Source organism: Leucoraja erinacea, chromosome 13, assembly GCF_028641065.1.
Source record: "Leucoraja erinacea ecotype New England chromosome 13, Leri_hhj_1, whole genome shotgun sequence".
In the NCBI taxonomy this organism is placed as follows: Eukaryota; Metazoa; Chordata; class Chondrichthyes; order Rajiformes; family Rajidae; genus Leucoraja; species Leucoraja erinaceus.
Genome location: NC_073389.1, coordinates 39,468,523 through 39,486,922, shown reverse-complemented (window position 1 = coordinate 39,486,922; position 18,400 = coordinate 39,468,523). Strand labels below are relative to the sequence as shown.

Genomic DNA, 18,400 nt, shown 5'->3' with positions numbered 1-18,400 from the left:
TGGATGGTTGTTTGTCAGGTTGGAGGCCAGTGACTAGTGGGTTGCCACAGGGATCTGTGTTGGGTCCACTGTTGTTTGTCATGTACATCAATGATCTGGATGATGGTGTGGTAAATTGGATTAGTAAGTATGCAGATGATACTAAAATAGGTGGTATTGTGGATAATGAAGTAGATTTTCAAAATCTACAGAGAGATTTAGGCCAGTTGGAAGAGGGGGCTGAAAGGTGGCAGATGGAGTTTAATGCTGATAAGTGTGAGGTGCTACATCTTTGCAGGACAAATCAAAATAGGATGTACTTGGTAAATGGTAGTGAATTGAGGAATGCAGTTGAACAGAGGGATCTAGGAATAACTGTGCACAGTTCCCTGAAGGTGGAATCTCATGTAGATAGGGTGGTAAAGAAAGCTTTTGGTGTGCTGGCCTTTATAAATCAGAGCATTGAGTATAGAAGTTGGGATGTAATGTTAAAATTGTACAAGGCATTGGTGAGGCCAATTCTGGAGTATGGTGTACAATTTTGGTCGCCTAATTATAGGAAGGATGTCAACAAAATAGAGAGAGTACAGAGGAGATTTACTAGAATGTTGCCTGGGTTTTAGCAACTAAATTACAGAGAAAGGTTGAATAAGTTAGGTCTTTATTCTTTGGAGCGCAGAAGGTTAAGGGAGGACTTGATAGAGGTCTTTAAAATGATGAGAGGGATAGACAGAGTTGACATGGATAAGCTTTTCCCACTGACTAGGGAAGATTCAAACAAGAGGACATGACTTGAGAATTAAGGGACAGAAGTTTAGGGGTAGCATGAGGGGGAACTTCTTTATTCAGAGAGTGGTAGCTGTGTGGAATGAGCTTCCAGTGGAGGTGGTGGAGGCAGGTTTGATTTTATCATTTAAAAATAAATTGGATAGTTGTATGGACGGGAAAGGAATGGAGGGTTATGGTCTGAGTGCAGGTAGATGGGACTAGGGGATAATACGTGTTTGGCACGGACTAGAAGGGCCGAGATGCCCTGTTTCCGTGCTGTAATTGTTATATGGTTATATGGGACCCAAGACTGCTCACAATACTCCAAATGTGGTCTGTCCAGTGCCTTGTAAAGCCTCAGCTGTCCTGTCACCCAAAACAAATATTAGCATTGCATTCGCCTTCCTTACTACCTTCTACTTGCAAATTAACTTTTTAGGAATCCTGCACTAGCACTACCAAGTCCCTTTGCATCTCCAATTTCTGAATTCTCTCCCCATTTAGAAAATAGTTTATGGCTATATTCCTACTACCAAGATGCATGACTCCGCAATTTGCTACGTTGTATTCCATCTGCCACCGCTCAGCCCACTCTCCCAACCTGTTCAAGTCCTTCTGCAGAGTCCCTGCTTTCTCAACACTATCTGCCCCTCCACCTATCTATGTATCATCTGCAAACTTGGCCGCAAAGCCTTCAATTCCCTCATCCAAATCATTTATATACACTGTAAAGAGTAGCGGCCCCAATACCTACTCTTGCGGACCACCGCTAGTTACTGGCAGCCAAACAGAAAAAGCCCCCTTTATTGCCCATCTCTGTCTTCTACCATTCAGCCAACCTGCTATCAACGCACCAACTATGAGCGTTTATTAGTGCAGATCCTAGTTATTTCAGAGAAGAAAAAAATCCAAATATAAATAAATCTTAACGCATTTCTTTCTTGTCAGGAAAGCTTTGGCATAGGAGCTGTTCAGCTGCCTCCTCTGCAATATAAGACAGTGGAGGAGATTACGAGGCCTCCTGTCCAACGGAAACAGCTGTAAAATAAATAACTAGAAAATCTGTTGTAATGATCCTGGTTTGCATAAATGTTGGCCAGGATATTGTGACAACTCCAAAGCACATTTTTGAAAAGTGAATTCCCATCTGTCTAAGTTGTCCTCATTTTTGCTTCTCATCTAAAAGATAGCTTGTCTTTAAATTAAATACTCACTCCATGTTGCACTGAAGCATCAGAGCGGACGACACATTCGCATCTCAGAAAACCATCACTGGGCCAAGGTTAACAACAGTCATGAGTGATGTCAGAAAACATGTAACCCCAGTCACACATGCAACTTTACACAAATTTCTCAAATTGAGTAAACTTTGCACCTTACTCAAGATTTATGGAGAATCAATTCACAAATTGTTGTGCTGATGACTCTGCATTTGGTACGCAAACCCAACAGCATCCACAAAACACCCTGGACAGATTGGCAGGAGGACTAAGAACCTGTTGAGAGGCAGTCAATTTCTTTGAGATGGTTCTATTATGGGTCTCAGGATGTTACACAGTATTAATGGCAGAATATAGAGGTAAACTGCTGCTGTTGCATCAGTCCAAAATTGTCAGGTATCCTCAATCAATGCACAATTCATACGATGTCATATCCTTTCATATTGTCCACGATCAGTTCGCCGGCTCAGCATCATCAAGGACTGCTCTCAACCCAACCACAGACTGTTTACCCTCTTACCATCCGGGAGGCGCTACAGGTCTCTCCGTTGCCATCCAGCAGGTCCAGGAACAGCTTCTTCCCTGCGGCTGTTACATTACTCAACACTGTGCCTCGGTGATTGCCAATCACCTCCCCCCTCCCCCCGGACACTCCTTCCACCAGGAAAAAAATAATGCACTATTATGACTGCACGTAAATATATTTATTTATTGCTCATATTCTATGTCGCTCTTCTAGGGAGATGCTAACTGCATTTCGTTGTCTCTGTACTGTACACTGCACAATGACAATAAAGTTTGAATCTGAATCTGAATCTGAACAGCAACACCTGGTGTCCCAGATGAGCTCCCCTCCATTTTACCCCCCATGCTGGTCATTTTGCAGCCCAGTTGGAGTCCTTCCTCTTCTGCCACAGCCAGTTGCTGCTTCGCTCGGCAGTCTCTGACAGTGACCTGACGGCTTGCCGGAAGGCCTGTCCTCGAAATCCCATTCCCTTCAGGAGTCTGGTTGTTGACATGGCTACAAACCCTCTACAACCAACCTCTACAGGGAACACCTGGGTACGCCAACCGCAATGTTCTGCCTCGGCTGCTAAGTCTGAATGCTTCAGACATTTGCGTTGATGCGCTTCACTAACTGCAGCCTCCCAAGGCACAGTTAACTCCGCGATGTACAGGGACTTCTGTGAGGTTGACCACAAGATCGGGTCCACATGATGGATCTTCTCCAAACCACTGGTTTAGGTTCTTGGGTGTGGGAAGAACATCATAGGTGGCCCTGATGATGAAGCTAGGATGGCTTCCTTCTATCTCCCACAGATCCTTCCAGGTAAGCTTATGATGCTCCATGTTTTCCCCATAGTCCACTGGCCCTGTTTGGACTGTGAGACTGCCTTTGCGCATCTCTCTGCCTCCTCTTGCTGACGGACCTCAGCAACTACCAGCTTTCTTCTCTGGGTGAATGTTGCCTTGTGCCATGTGGGTCGACTTGGCCCGAGTCCAATCCCACCTCTTCCCTGCTGCACCTGTCCTACCATATCTCCATCTCCATGCCTGAGAGCAGATTTTGCTTGCTGTACAGCCTCTGATGGGGTCAACTTCCTCCCAGTTGCCAGTCTGGGAGCAGCCGCTCGTACCGCATCATCTTGAGACTCGGTCAGGGTCATGTCTAGCCTCACTTTGGTGCATTTGTATTCTTCTGTGAAGCTAGAGACAGGCAGTTCTAGAGCGCTGTGTCCATACAAGCCGATATTGCTGAGGCAACGCGGGAGTCCAAGCCACTTCTTGATGTACGAACTGACTGTCCTCTCCAGCTTCTCGACTTTGGTGATGGGGACCTCGTAGACCGTCAGAGGCCACATCAGACGGGAGAACAATCCAAACTGCAGGCACCACAGTTTCAGCTTACCAGGAAGCGGGGTCTTGTCTATGCTAGCAAGGCCTTCGATGGTTTTTTCCCTCAGTTGGTCACACTGGTCTGAGTCTTTGGGGCTTGCATTGTACAACCGTTCTAAACTCTTGACTAGCAGCTCTGACACCATCGGAATGGGTGTTTCATCAATGTGGAATCGCTTGTCTATGATTTTTCCTCTGATGATGGATATGCTCCCGGATTTGCTAGGTTTCAACTTCATCCAGGCCCATGTTATGTTCACATGAAGCTTTTCCAGCAGGTGCTTGATATATGCAATGGTTGAGGTCAGTGTGGTCATGTCATCCATGTAGACGCGAATGGGAGGTAGCCGCTGCCCAGACTGCAGCCGCTCTCCTCCTATGGTCCACTTGGCAGCTCGGATGATCACTTCCATCGCCATGGTGAAGGTTAGCGGGGAGCTGCCGCAACCTGCCATTATTCCCACTTCCAGTGATTGCCATGATATTGTGTATCCTGTTGTTGTAATACAGAATTGCAAATCTTGGAAATAGTTTCTGACCAGGTCTTTGGCACATGGAAGAACTCGAAGGCTGTCCAGAGGAGAGAATCAGGAACAGATCCAAAAGCATTGGCTACGTCCAGGAATAAGGCATGCAGATCTCTTCCTTCCCTTTTTGCAGACTGGATTTGATGCCATATCATGCTTGTGTATTCTAAGCTGCCAGAGAAGCCTGGTATACTAGCTTTCTGTACCGACATATCAATCAGGTTGTTCTGTTTCAGGTAGGTTATCATTCTCAGAACAATGCTAAAGAAGAGCTTCCCTTCAACATTCAAGAGTTTGATTTTCCGGAATTGGTCTATGTTTAAGGCATCTTTTTCCTTGGAGATCACCACTCCCCCTGCTCTTCACCATGCTTTTGGGATGGTATCTTCATTTGCCTCCATAAGAACCGTAGAACATTTGGATATTTTTGTACAGCCAGTATGGAACTCCGTTTGGTCCTGGAGCTATAGCTGCCCTTGCCTTCCTTGTGGCTTTTTCGACTTCGCTCCAACTTGGGAGGCTGTTGTCCAACTGATGTTCTGGTTGTGGAATGGGTGGCATGTCTGGAGGTATCCCCCTCTGCTCAAATCTTTGGTTGCCTGTGTATGTTGATTTCAGGTGGACCTCCAATTCCCTCTTTGACACCTTAAGTGACTGTTCTTTTCCTTTGTGAAGAGTCCTTTCACAAATCAGAAGAGATCCTTGTAGAAGGATGTTCTTGCCCTCTCTTTCTTCTTGCGTCAAGTTCTGAGGGTTTCTGCTCTCCGCAGTCTTCCCAGGCGTTCCTTTAGATTTACTTGCAGAAGGTTGATGCCCACTCTTTCCTCCAGTGAGGATTTCCTCCACCGTTTCCTCAGGTCCCTTCTCTCTTTGATTAGGCGCTCGATTTCTCGCTGCCTTCTGAGTTTGGTAAGGGTTGTTCTTTCCTCCTTGTTGGTTCCGAACCTTTCTGCCCAGTAGGAATAGATCATATCACTCATTTTCTCCAGTTTGATCTCCACTGTTCCTTGAAGTCCATCTAGGATCTTAATCTGGTCTGCGTCGATTGTTGCCACTCTTTCTTGCTGCACCACTTCACATGACGTCTGTGGCCTTGCACCTTCTTCTCCAAAGCAGGCTGCGTTTGGCTGGATTCCGGGTTCTCAGATGTTGTGCTTGGATTACTCTCCTTAGCCACTGGGGTATTGATGCTCGTTGGACTGTGGGTTGTATCCTGCCGCTGAGCTTCACTCGACTGATTTGATCTTTATCTCAGGAAATACAACTAGACTATAGAATCTTCCCCCCAAAAGGTCAAAGATTAGAGGGCATAACTTTAAGGTCAGAGGGGGAAGTTCAAAGGAGATGTGCGAGGGAAGATTTGTTTTACGCAGTGAGTGAAGGATACCTGGAATGCATCGCCAGGGGGAGGCAAATGCAATAGTGGCATTTAAGAGGTTTTTAGATACAGTATGCACATGAATACACAGGGAATGGAGGGATATGGATCACATGCAGGCAGAGATTAGTTTACTTTAGCATCATGTTCGGCATGGAATCGTGAGCTCATGGGCCTGTTCCTGTGTTGTACCGTTCTATTGTAGGAAAGAACTGCAGATGCTGGTTTAAACTGATGATATATACAAAATGCAGGTTTGCCTTGTAGTGATCTTTTCCTAGTTAACAATGATGCTTGATTTGACTACATTTTCCTTGAGCTTCATCCATTTGGACTCGTTTTCACCTTACACTTCCTTATCTCTGTATCTCTCTCTCCCCTGATTCAGTCTGAAGAAGGGCCTTGACCCGAAACATCACCCATTCCTTCTATCCAGAGATGCTGCCGGTCCCATTGAGTTGCTCCAGCATTTTGTACCATTTCGTGTTCTATTTATAATGCTTATAAACACACTGGTAGGCCAGGATAGGATTACTGCATCCAATTTCAGTCACTACAGAGGAAGAATGTGAAGTTCCTAGACAGGATGCAGTAAAGATTTACTATCAGGGTTCCAGAGATGAAAGATTTCATGATGAGAAAAATTTGCATTATTCTCGGGGTTGAGAGAAGATTTGAATGATATGTACTGGTTTAGATAAATAGAAATAAAGGGACCCTTTCCCATGAGCAGATGATGCATGGACCAGGCAATATTTTGGCAAGGGAGTTGGAAGGAAAAATAATGTTACACAGACTGTGATTAGAATTTCTAAGAATCAATATGTGCCCTTCAAAGGGGAATTAGACAAGCGCTTGACAAAGAGTAATCTGTCGAGCGACAGGGAAATACCAGGGGAATGGAACTGTTGGAGTTGCTCTACTGGGAGCCAGCATTGATCTTCTTTTCTGCCATATAATTGTATGATCTGTGGACCCATTGAAAAATTAGCCAGTTTATTTGCAATCTGAAACACTGCACTGCTTCAAATCAGAGCTGTACTTTTTTGCGATGATAAGAAGCAAGTATAAATCATAGACAGAGTAACTTCTTAGACTAGTTTTGGTGGGGGGTTGAAGGGGGCTGTCTGTTTTTCACCCACATGATTTTTAACTTTATAAAGTGTATCGTACTGATATTAATAACTTAATTTTAATAAATGATGAGAAAATTGAGCAAAGGCTATAATTCATAGGTTACATTGTAGAGTAACTCAAAATTATCTGAAAATTCTTTCCTTCTAATGCCAAAGTATTATAAAATTGTCAACATGTAAATTCAATGCGAGTTACATCTATAAGTGGTGGAAAAGACATTTACCATGCTAATTATATTATGTTAATGTTATGAAGGAAAACAATATAGTGTAGTAATATTTATCAATAAGCATATTTTCCGACATACTGATTATGTGGTAACTGTTTTAGAACCTTTTACTCCCTGCAATTTTTATCAAGTTTGCGGTTTCATCAAGATGTTTTACCTTCTAAAAAGTTATATTCCAAAAAACATTGATGAAGTATCTCAAGTCTGAAACATTAACTCTGTTTTTCTGTCCATAGACACTGCCTGACCTAAACTAGTAAACTGAATTGAGGAATCATTATGAAATCTGACTGAAAAATAATCAATTTGTGAATAAAATAAAATAAAAAAATACAGGTCAAGATCAGCAGGCCAAGGCATCTTGTATAGAGAGAAAAGCAGAATAATGATTCACGTCAATGCCTTTCTCTCTCCTGACATGTTGCTCAACCTGTTGAGTACTTGCAGAAATGTTTTTTGCTTTTGATAATCAGATTTTTTGCAGTTACAGGTAGCAGAATCCAAATAAACCCCCTGAATATAACCAAATGAATTGAACAAATGAGGAACTATTATATGCCATTGTCAAAGTATTTTTTTCTAAAAGAGCTAGGAGAATCTAAGTCTAAATCACCTGAATTTATAAATCTTAAAGATTTTCTGAGATCTAGTCCAAACTGAACTCATTTGAACCGTCAGATTCAGAAGTCTGTTCTAAAGATCATAAAACTGTCCTGGATATAACCACATAACAAAGCATTTGATTTTTTTTTAAATGAAGAACAAACAGATCCTCATAAAACATTAATTAAATACAATTAAAATAGTATATCTAGTACTGGAAGCCAATAATTTAGAGGGATCACAGAAAAGATATCTCAAAATGAGTTCAGGTAAATGGATACACCAGAGAAGCTGTTCTCCTTGGAACAGATCAGACTGTGAGAGATCAGCTGAAAGTACTTAAAATCATAAGAGGTATAGTCAAGGGAGAGAGAAGGAAATTCTTTATACTGGTGTAAAAGAATAAAGGTAATTGGCAAAAAAAAAAGTGAATTGAGGAAAAATATTTTTACACAGCAAATGACTGTTGTCAGGAATGTACTGCCAGATGTAGCAGTGGAACAGAATTCAACTGTAGCATTTGAAGGAGAACAGGATAAGCATAGGAAATTGTTTTCAGAATTTTCAGCAAGTAGAGAAGTAGGACTAGCTGGATTAGATCTTTGAGTAGGACTAGCTGGATTACTCAGATATGCGACAGAGTCATGATTGGTTCCTGACGCACCCCTCTCGCTGACCTCTTTAGATTGGCTATCTTCCCTTGCTCTCAGCCCTGACGCAAACCATCAACCATTCTTTTGCCTCCACAGATGCTGCTTAACCCACTGAGTTCCTCTGGCAGTTTGTTTTTTGCTCCAGATTTCAGCATCTGAAATCTGTACTTTATATAAACAGGAACTTATGAGCCTTATTCAGTTGATGTTCCAGATAAAACTAATAAAGAAATGAATTATTATCCGAGGCATTATGCTTTGCAAGTAATGTTAAATCAAAATATTATTTGCCAACTTTATGCATCTGTTGGTTGCCTGAACTTGCCATGCCATTTGCTATTAGCCTGGTCATTATTTTGACTGTAAATATTAGCCTAGTTATTTTTGGTTATATCACTAATCATTTGTGTACTAATCCCAAAAATGCAACAAGTAAAAAGATTTCTCCAAACCCTTAACAACTCCATGCAGGCTCATAAAAATATTGCTGCTGGGAATTGTATGACAACAGGTTGTTCACATCATCCTTTTTTCAAGCCAACAAAGATATTTAAATGTTTTCAAGATGTGTTAGGCAGATGTCTTACAATGCAGAGGTTATAATGTTGAAATCAGGCCTGTGGCACATTAGATAACGTGAGTAAGAAAGAAGTGCAGATGCTGATTTAAATCAAAGGTAGACACAAAATGCTAGAGTAACTCAGCAGGAGAGGCAGCATCTTATATAACTTATATAGCACATCTTATATCGCACAACTTGTATAGCACAACTTATATAACGCATCTTATATAGCTCATTATATAACTCTATTGACTACTATGAATGATAAGTTAACTTCTGACAAGTACAATTTTACACAAAACAATTAATTCATGACAAATCAATTATCGATCACGATATTCCAAATTGTTCACTTTCATCCTAATCTTCTACATAAAAACGCTCTCTTGAAATTGTTTTTGTTAAACATTTTTTTCAAACTTCCTTTATATTTTCCTGCCCAATATTTTATTCCATTGAAGGTCTTCTGATCTATTCTAACTACAAAGTTTTGCATTCATTCAGCTTTCTTCCATAAATCTTTACTTTCAGACCAAGTTTAACATCTGATCAGATATTCTCGCTAGTCTTTTGAGCTAGACTTTGTTTCCATTATGGCAACTACAATTTTTCTCAAAATGAGTATTGAATAAATGTGTCAGGAATTTCCACATACACATGCCAACATGTGAATTTGTCCAATAATTTTCAGCGAACTGGAAAATTACAGGCTGGTGAATATAGAAGCAAAACGTTCTTCATGTGTTTTAGTTTGTCATGCTGCCCTTGAAATTCATCTGAACTTATTTGACGTTGGTTGGACTGGAAACTTCTGTGGAACTGAGTTCATGTGACCATTAGGGGAGATGTGGCCCCAATGTTTACAGTCCCAGGCACCTCCAGCGACGAGTTACCTTGAGTCCTCACTCTCTCTAACATCATCCTTTTGACCCATCTATCCTTCCCCTCCCCTCTGTAATTTGAAACTCTTTTTTCAAGGTCTGGTAAAAAGATTTAAATTTGTAACTTTAATTCTGTTTCTCTTTCTGCAAAAGTTGCCTAACCTGCTGAATTTATCAATATTTTCTATTTTTATTAAAAATATACTGTGTGTCGAACATTGGATGCAAATCAGCCCTGAAAATATGCCATCAGTGTTAAAAGGCAACATTGTTCAGAAGCCAGTTACTGCAACTCCAAAACATTATGATAGAAGTTCCTCTGAAATCTCTTCTCAGCTCAGTCATTTTGAGCTGTCCAATTAGTGAGCTACTTTTCTTCCATAATAAAAGTTGTACAGCTTCTCTTAGGACTATTTTAACAAATAGCATTAATATACTATACATGGTACATGGTAATGATTAACCTCAGCAGGAGAAGGATCAGATCTCCACTGAATCATTAGTATCGCTGCCATTACTAAATCGACCCCCTTTAACACCGCAAGAAGCTCTGTTAACCAGAAGCTGAACTGCAAGTACAATATCAATGTGGCCATGAAGAGCATGGCAGATACTAATTATTCACCTCAAAACCATATAAATGTCAAATCTTATCAGCATCACAATAAAACATTGACTACCTGCATGGATGAGTGCAGCTGTGCATTAATTCAGCATTATCCAGGACAATGCTGTTACATCATTGATGTTTATTTCACCCAACTCATTATCCTTTCACAGCAACAATGCATATGGTGATTGTAACATCAAAATGTCTTCAACTCTGTTTTTCCCATGATCTCCATGGCCTTAACGGGGAAGAGCCTGTCAAAGAACATTATTCTGATGTCTGCATTCAAACATTGCTGGGTTGATAATCCTGGAATTCGCTATCATCAACCACTGCAACAGTTTGTGGTACAGATTATCACCATTGCCAACTATAGTGACAACCATTTCCTTTTTCACCCTGGTTATTCCTTCTCTCTGCTACCATCAGACAAAAGTGCTGGCTCGAAGGGCCGAAGGGCCTACTTCTGCACATTGTCTATTGTCTTAGATAAAAAAAACATGAAAACATGTATCACCAGCCTCAGGAACAATATTTCCCTCTCTGTTATCAGATTTCTGAACAGTCCTTCCATAAACTAGGGCACAGTCCTGATTTTTCAACCTATCTTATTGAGTCCATTCAACTTTTTTTCTGGATTTTTTACACTATTTTCTGTACTATATTCTGCACTGGTCTTTTTTCTTGTCACTCTACCCATTGTACATGTGTATGGCTTGATTTTATTCATGTATAATATTATCCAATTTGATTGGATAGCATGCAAACAAAAGTTTTTCATTGTACCTCAGTACAAATGATAATAATAAACTAATCCCATTACCTAAGATAGTAAATTGTGTCACCAGCAGTGGGCAAATCCTGACAAAATTAAAAACATGGAAGCAATAAAATTGTATGCTCGCTGCACCAAAAAAGTGAATGGATTGACATATGGTCCGGTGGGCGGCGCGACTCTGGTCAGCAGCGGCCTCTGCAGTCTGTCCGCGTTTTATTATTTTCTGTCTGTGTTTTAATGTAGTTTTTGTTATTTTTTTGTTGGGGTGTGTGTGTATGGGGGGGTGGGGGTGGGGTGGGGGAAACTTTTTAAATCTCTCCCTGCACTGGAGACCCAACCATTTTCTCGTCGGGTTTCCGTTGTCGTTGGGGCCGCAACGAGGAGCGGCCTCCAACAGGAAGAAGCCGGGGACTCTGGTGCTACAACTCACCCGTCGCCGTCGCGGGGCTGGCCGAGTCCGGAGCGGGTGGAGCGGTGGAGGAGAGCTGCTGCTGCTGCTGCTGCTGCTGCTGCTGCGGCCCGACCGGAGAGTCGGAGGCTCCAACGGCAGGTCTGTGGACGGCGGCACCGGGAGCTCGCGGCTCCCTGGAGGGAGACCGCTTTTCAGGGCTCTCGCAACGGCGACTTCCCCCGTTGCGGGGTTGAAGAGCTCCTGGAGCAGGGCCTACATCACTGCCCCGCGCGGCTTGAAATGGCCGCGGGACTCTGCAAGCGCACGCCGGGGGCTCCAACAGCAAGACCCGGTGTGCGACCTCGCACCACCCGGCGTGGCTTTAATGGCCGCGGGACAATCGCCATCGCCAGCCGGGGGCTTTGACTTTGACTCTGACATGGGGGGGGGAGAGTGCAGTGGAGAGATAAGTTTATTTGGCCTTCCATCACAGCGATGTGATGGATGTTTATGTAAATTATGTTGTGTCTTGGGTCTATGTGTTTGTAATGTATGGCTGCAGAAACGGCATTTCGTTTGGACCTCAAGAGGTCCAAATGACAATTAAATGTATCTTGTAATGTATCTTGTATGTATGTTGATACTGAAGTGAATGTTACTTAAGTAAATGTACACAAAATTCTACATTGCCCAGGGAAATCAGAATAGGAATTCATAGGTAGACACAAAATGCTGGAGTAACTCAGCGGGACAGGCAGCATCTCTGGAGAGACGGAAGGGGGGATGTTTCGGGTTGAGACCCTTCTTCAGACTGATGTCAGGGGAGTGGGTGGGACAGAACTAGAATGTAGTCAGAGACAGTAAGACTGGTGGGAGAACTGGGAGGTGAGAGGGGATGGAGAGAGAGGGAAAGTAAGGGCTATCTGAAGTTAGAGAAGTCAATGTCCATAGTACTGATTTGGAAGGAGAATGGACATTCAAAACAATGTCTCACCTAATATAATACCAATCGTATTCATTGGAATATTTGCTGCAAAATAGCTTGTCTTTCCCATTCAAGGGCAGTTTTACTGTACCAAATCACAGAATCCAATCTGATTAGCGGTGGGTTACCAATAATCTTTTTCTCATCAGCATTGTTATTAAACTTCCGCTAAAACTGTTTATTGATGACATTTAAAACATTAAATTGTTGCACTAAAGTCTGACAGGCTAAAATGAACTTGGTCATGATATGACTTAATTTATTGTTCTGCAAGATACTGTAGATGTTATAATGATTGGACTTGATTTCTGGTGAGCCCCTGTGTATTATTTTATGAGAAGTCACAAATGATTTATGCAGGAATTTTTAATAAATAGCTTTTTTACTGAATAATGAATAGGACTATTTATGACCTAGTGCAAAATATATTGTTGCCAACATTTTCTTCTTGTCATGCAAAATGTACTTTGTACATAATAACCCTCTCCCCTTTTCTTTCTGCTCCACTGAACCTTTCCAAAATTACAAAACATTGAAATTATGAAACAATGGCAAAGGTAGCCAAAGTAATAACGAGCAAACAAAATAGGTTCTATAATGCACTACAAAAAAATATACTTTCACATAGTTTTAATGATTTCCCACCATTTAAAATACCATCTGGAACAGCTTAATTACCATGTAATTTTATGTAATCCAAATTTTATGTCTTCAAGTGACTGTTATTACTTTTCATTTTTCAGAATTCTCAAGTGAGGTTGATAATGGCTTGGTTTGGTTGATATGACATAAATTATTCTCTCATATAGGTTCATCAAGCTGGCTGTATTGACAGAGAAATCTACCAATATGGACACCACAAAATGATAAAACTATCATTTGGTTCTGAATTTGGTTCCATTGCAAAGTTCTAATTTGTAGATATAGTACTTTATATTTTAACGATAAAATCATTCTTGAATTACAGATCCTCCACAGGTTATAAGAAGATTCCATTCCAGCGAATTGATCGTAACCCAAATAGTTCCAAGTCGAAAATTGGACTGCCTAGCATTATATTAAAATTACATTGGCTAACCAAGGGCAATGTGTTGCTAAACTATAGCTTCAGATACTGCTGTGAGCCAAGTTAACACATGTCTAAGATACCTACACACCTGCAGCAGCTGGAAAATCCACCCTGCCGGTCTCCCAGAGTGTCAGTTCCTTTCTATATATGGGCTGTCCATAAGTAAACAATCCTAACTGTGAGAGGACCTACTTACCTAAATGGCTGTTTAATGAAATTAAATATATTTTAATACGGTGTTCCACATAGAGTGGTAGATGCCAGGAGGCAAAGCAACCTACCCCAGGTTTCCTTGTATGCTTGGTATTCCCACTGTTAAAGTTCACTTCAAGTTTATTTGATTTCTTTTTACTTTGGCCATTTGTGGTGCTTCTCGGTTGAGCTAAACAAAACAATAATCATATTACAAATACATTAAGCACATTCAGTCATTTGTCAATTAAACTACATTTATTAAATTTAATTAAAAAAATGTAATTAAAAACAAAAATAAATAATATAACATACAGTATTCCATTTCCCCAGACTACATTAATAATAGTTAATGAAGATGTGTGGCTCAGAAGGACCCCATTCAGCCCGTTGGTTTTCTGTAGAACAATCCTATCAGTCACATTTGCTCACTCAGTTCCTATTGCTCTCCATATATTTTTGCAATCTCGGTTGTCGCTCAATGTTATTAGATGTAACTATTCATATCGATCTAGATGTTCATTTGTTCCTTCTAAATACAGTTTCATGTGGTTTTGTCATGATTTCTTATCTCATACTGAATCAACATGAACTATTTTTAATATCAAAGTTACATTTTGTTCTTGCAACGTGATATAATTAGTCACTCAACATGATCAATATACATAATATGACCCAATTGATTCTTTCTTTCGACAAAATATTGCCATATGCATCTTAGTTGCACTGGCTCTATAATAAACAACAAACCTAATGGCCTTCCAAGATTAATAAACAATTCAATGTATGGGTAGCAATTTCAAACATCTTGTCATATTTGATGGAGCCACAAGAAACTGCAGATGCTGGAATCTTTAGCAAAAAACAAAGGGCTGCAGGAACTCAGTAGGTCAGACAACATCTGTGGAGGAAATGGACAGGCGATGTTCTGAGTCAGAACTCTTCTTCAGAGAAAGTGTGGGTGATCCAAAATCTGGCAAGTGATAGATCAATAAAGGTGAAGGGTAGGAGGTGGGATTGATTGACAGATGGGTGGAATCTGTGACTAGAGGTGAAAAGGAGACAAAAGGATGTCAGATAAGAAAAGATGGGTTAAAATGTAAAGCTTCTCTTGGACTGAATCAACATTCATTATTTTTAATATCAAAGTTAAATTTTGGTCTTGCACCAAAAATAATCTATAGGGACAAAACGTTTATTACCCAATTGAATATTTCTTCAGATAAAATATTGCCATATACACCATAGTTGTACTGGTTCTATGATAAGCAACCAACCTAATGGCTTTCCAAGATTGATGAACTACTCAATGTATGGAAGAGTTATGAGTGGAAAAGGACATAGGCAGAGAAAAGAGTTGCGGGGTTCGGGGATAAAATGGAAATATGGACGGGGATGGGAATGAGTGAAGGGTGGGGGGGGGGAGGTGCAATGGAGTAGGGTGATTGGGATGGCTGGAGAAGGTGGAAGAAATGTATGCTTGCTGGGGTGGGGTCAGAGGAAATAAAGGTGACCTGCTAGATCTCCTGGTTGCTGACCATTTTATCTCCTCTTTCCCTTTCTATACTGAACTTTTTGTTCTTATGCCGCTGTCCCACTTAGGAAACCTCAACGGAAACCTCTGGAGACTTTGCGCCCCACCCAAGGTTTCCGTGCGATTCCCGGAGGTTTTTTGTCAGTCTCCCTACCTGCTTCCACTACCTGCAACCTCTGGCAACCACCTGCAACCTCTGGGAACCGCACGGAAACCTTGGGTGGGGTACAAAGTCTCCAGAGGTTTCCATTCAGGTTTCCTAAGTGGGACAGGGGCATTAGCCTCCTTCATTGCCATAGTGAGGCCACACGCAAACTCATATTCCACTTACACTCTAATTGCGCCCCTCACTCTGACCCCACCCTGGTGTGCACATCTTTCTGCTACCATCTCCAACCACCCTGCTCCTTTGTATAATTAAAGTCAAAATACTATATTAGTGCTGTCATATATCACACAAAAGATCTTACGAGTCACGGTAGTGGTGTAGGTCTTGGGCTTGCTCCAAATGCCATCCTCTTTTGCTTTTGTTATTCGTATCCCAAATTCATAAACAGTGTTTGGTTTTAAATTGTCTATTGTTGTTTCACTTGTTGGGCATAACTGATATTTCCATTTCTTGTCTCGCTCCTTTTCTCTGTACCGGACAGTGAATTGCCTAAAAGGAAATTTAAAAGTATTACAAGGGGACATAACAAATTCATATACTGACCATGATACGATGCATCCTGATAACAATCCAAACATTAAGGTCTTATAGAATTCCCTAACAGCAAACAACACAATGGGAATTCCTGTACTGAATGGACAGTAGTGGTTTAAGGCAGCAGCTCACCGCTGTCTGCTTCCAGCTCACCAGTGTTTTTCCAGCTCTTTCACTTCAGATTTTCAAAACCTGCAATGTTTTCCTTACGAAAAAAGCTTCTTTTAAATGAAATGTGACAGTTGTTTCTCCCAGAGGAAACAGATAAATACTTCTCATTGTCGTACTTTAGATTTTGCTCAAACAAAATGAAGCAGCAAAAATGACATTCTTGCTGAATTGCTCAGAATAGGCTGAGTGACAGGAAAAGGAGGTGGTGGCTGAAATTTGGCCCCCTATTGTATGAATCAAATCTTTGCTAGATTTTAATCTCTGTATTCTAATGTCATATACTTTGTATGTGACAAGAAATCTACTATGCTTCCATTTCAATTATTCTTATACTGCAATATTCGAACTTTGAAATTGTTTGGCTTCCCTGGAATAAAAAAGGCCTGCAAAATCACCTTCAATTTCATATCTGCAATTGCCACAAAATTGTAAAAAGTTCTAAATTGAATTAACAAATATTTTTGCTCATCTGGGATTAAGCAGTGCCAACATTTTAATGAATGGTATCCACCACTGTGATGCAAGTTATTACCAAATATTATTTCAAAATGAGCCCAAGTAATCTATTGAATTTGGCAAGATTCAAACGTCAAAAAATTCACGAATGGAACATCAATGTCATTTTTTCCTGGAAATTTACTATTGTATGCATCGTTCAGATAAACATATACCATGAGCCAATAAAATCTTATAAAAGCAAATTACTGAATTTAATACAGCAGAAGAATATAAAACTAAATGAAAAGAACAGTATTTGTTACAATCACCCGAAACAAAATAATCCAAAATGATTTAGTTTGTTCATGACCAGAATGTTCATGTCTCGTTAAGCAATTTGACATGAGCTTTTAAGTAATATACAGTACATGGGTAAATAGGACTAGCTTAGATGGGCATGTTTGCTGGCATGGACGAGTTGGGCAGAAGGGCTTGTTTCCATGCTGTGTGACTCTGTTCTATATACAAGACTGGCTCTCATCCTTTTTCTAAAAAGCTACTGGCCTTTCCAGCTCACTAAATATTTCACAGTTAAATGATTTTAAAATACTTTCAAAGGTCTTCTCTTGTAACCCTCTAAAATGAGAATGCCGCATTTTAAAGAGAACACTGTTTACTGCAGGACTGAATTAACTTTTGACTTCACAGAGCAAATGAGGGACAGAAATGTCCTTGCAAAAAATTATTGCCTGGCATGTTTTGCACAGCAGTCCATATCCAGTTCACATACAAAATGTTAACAAGTTAGTGCCACAGTGGCAACAGTAAATTTATTACAAACATTGTATTATTTATTACATGCTCGGCACTTTTCAATTTTATTATCCTATTTTGGGGATAGTTTTTATGCTTATACATAGTTAAAATACCCTAAAGTGATTCAGTTAAAATAAGATTAAGAATTAGTATTTTTAAGTAATTATGTTGCTTTTATCTATCTTATATTAAATATCTCAGTTTTGTAACTCTACACTGGCAACAATCTTCCTTTTACTTTTGCCCTTAGCATCAGAAAATGTATATTTGTTGGAAAAGCCAATGTGTCTGCCACATTTGGTTTTAACAGCATCAAAGCATATTAAATAAAAATAAGTACCAAAGCTGATATACAGCCAACTCAATATATAATGTCAAGTTAGTTTTACCTTAAGTAAAAAAACAGCCTGTTGGGGCTATTGTGATTGCGGGCAATATTGAGTTTAGATATATAGCAAGTACATGTGATGGATTGGAATTCCCTGATGTCCTCGTGATGTGGTCAGTAATCACACTCTTTCAAATGGATTACTTAATTTGAATCAATAAACTGTCAACATTAAATCGTGGAAAGTTCACTTTTGGAGTTCTGGAATTAAGCAGAGTAATCACTATTGAACGGCTCTTTGTAAGACCCAACCCATACACCAGGCTACATGACATCCTCCTGCATTGCAAACTTCCATGATTCTATGAACCCATGAAGAAGGAGTTGCACTTTTCAGAAGTGATTGGTAGAAAGTGAGATTCTGAAACAGAAGCAGCTTTAATCTGTCCAGGCTCTTAAATGCAACTTTGCAAGAAATGAACAAATGTGGTCCTTGTATCCTTTAATCAAAGATTTGTGCACAGGTAAATTAATCAGTAGCAATGGAGCATC

General features: G+C 40.4%; 1 protein-coding gene across 6 annotated transcripts in view; it reads right to left on the bottom strand.

Annotated features, from left to right (window-relative positions):
* Positions 1–18,400, bottom strand: part of LOC129702901 (mucin-2) — a 239,405-nt gene that overhangs the window by 163,247 nt on the left and 57,758 nt on the right. For all 6 annotated transcript variants that reach the window (XM_055644987.1, XM_055644983.1, XM_055644980.1 and 3 more), the window contains exons 5-6: positions 15,863–16,050; positions 13,948–14,048 (exon numbers count right to left, since the gene is read on the bottom strand). In XM_055644987.1, the coding sequence (XP_055500962.1) occupies positions 13,948–14,048; positions 15,863–16,050 (289 nt within the window). The remainder of the gene's footprint in view (positions 1–13,947; positions 14,049–15,862; positions 16,051–18,400) is intronic.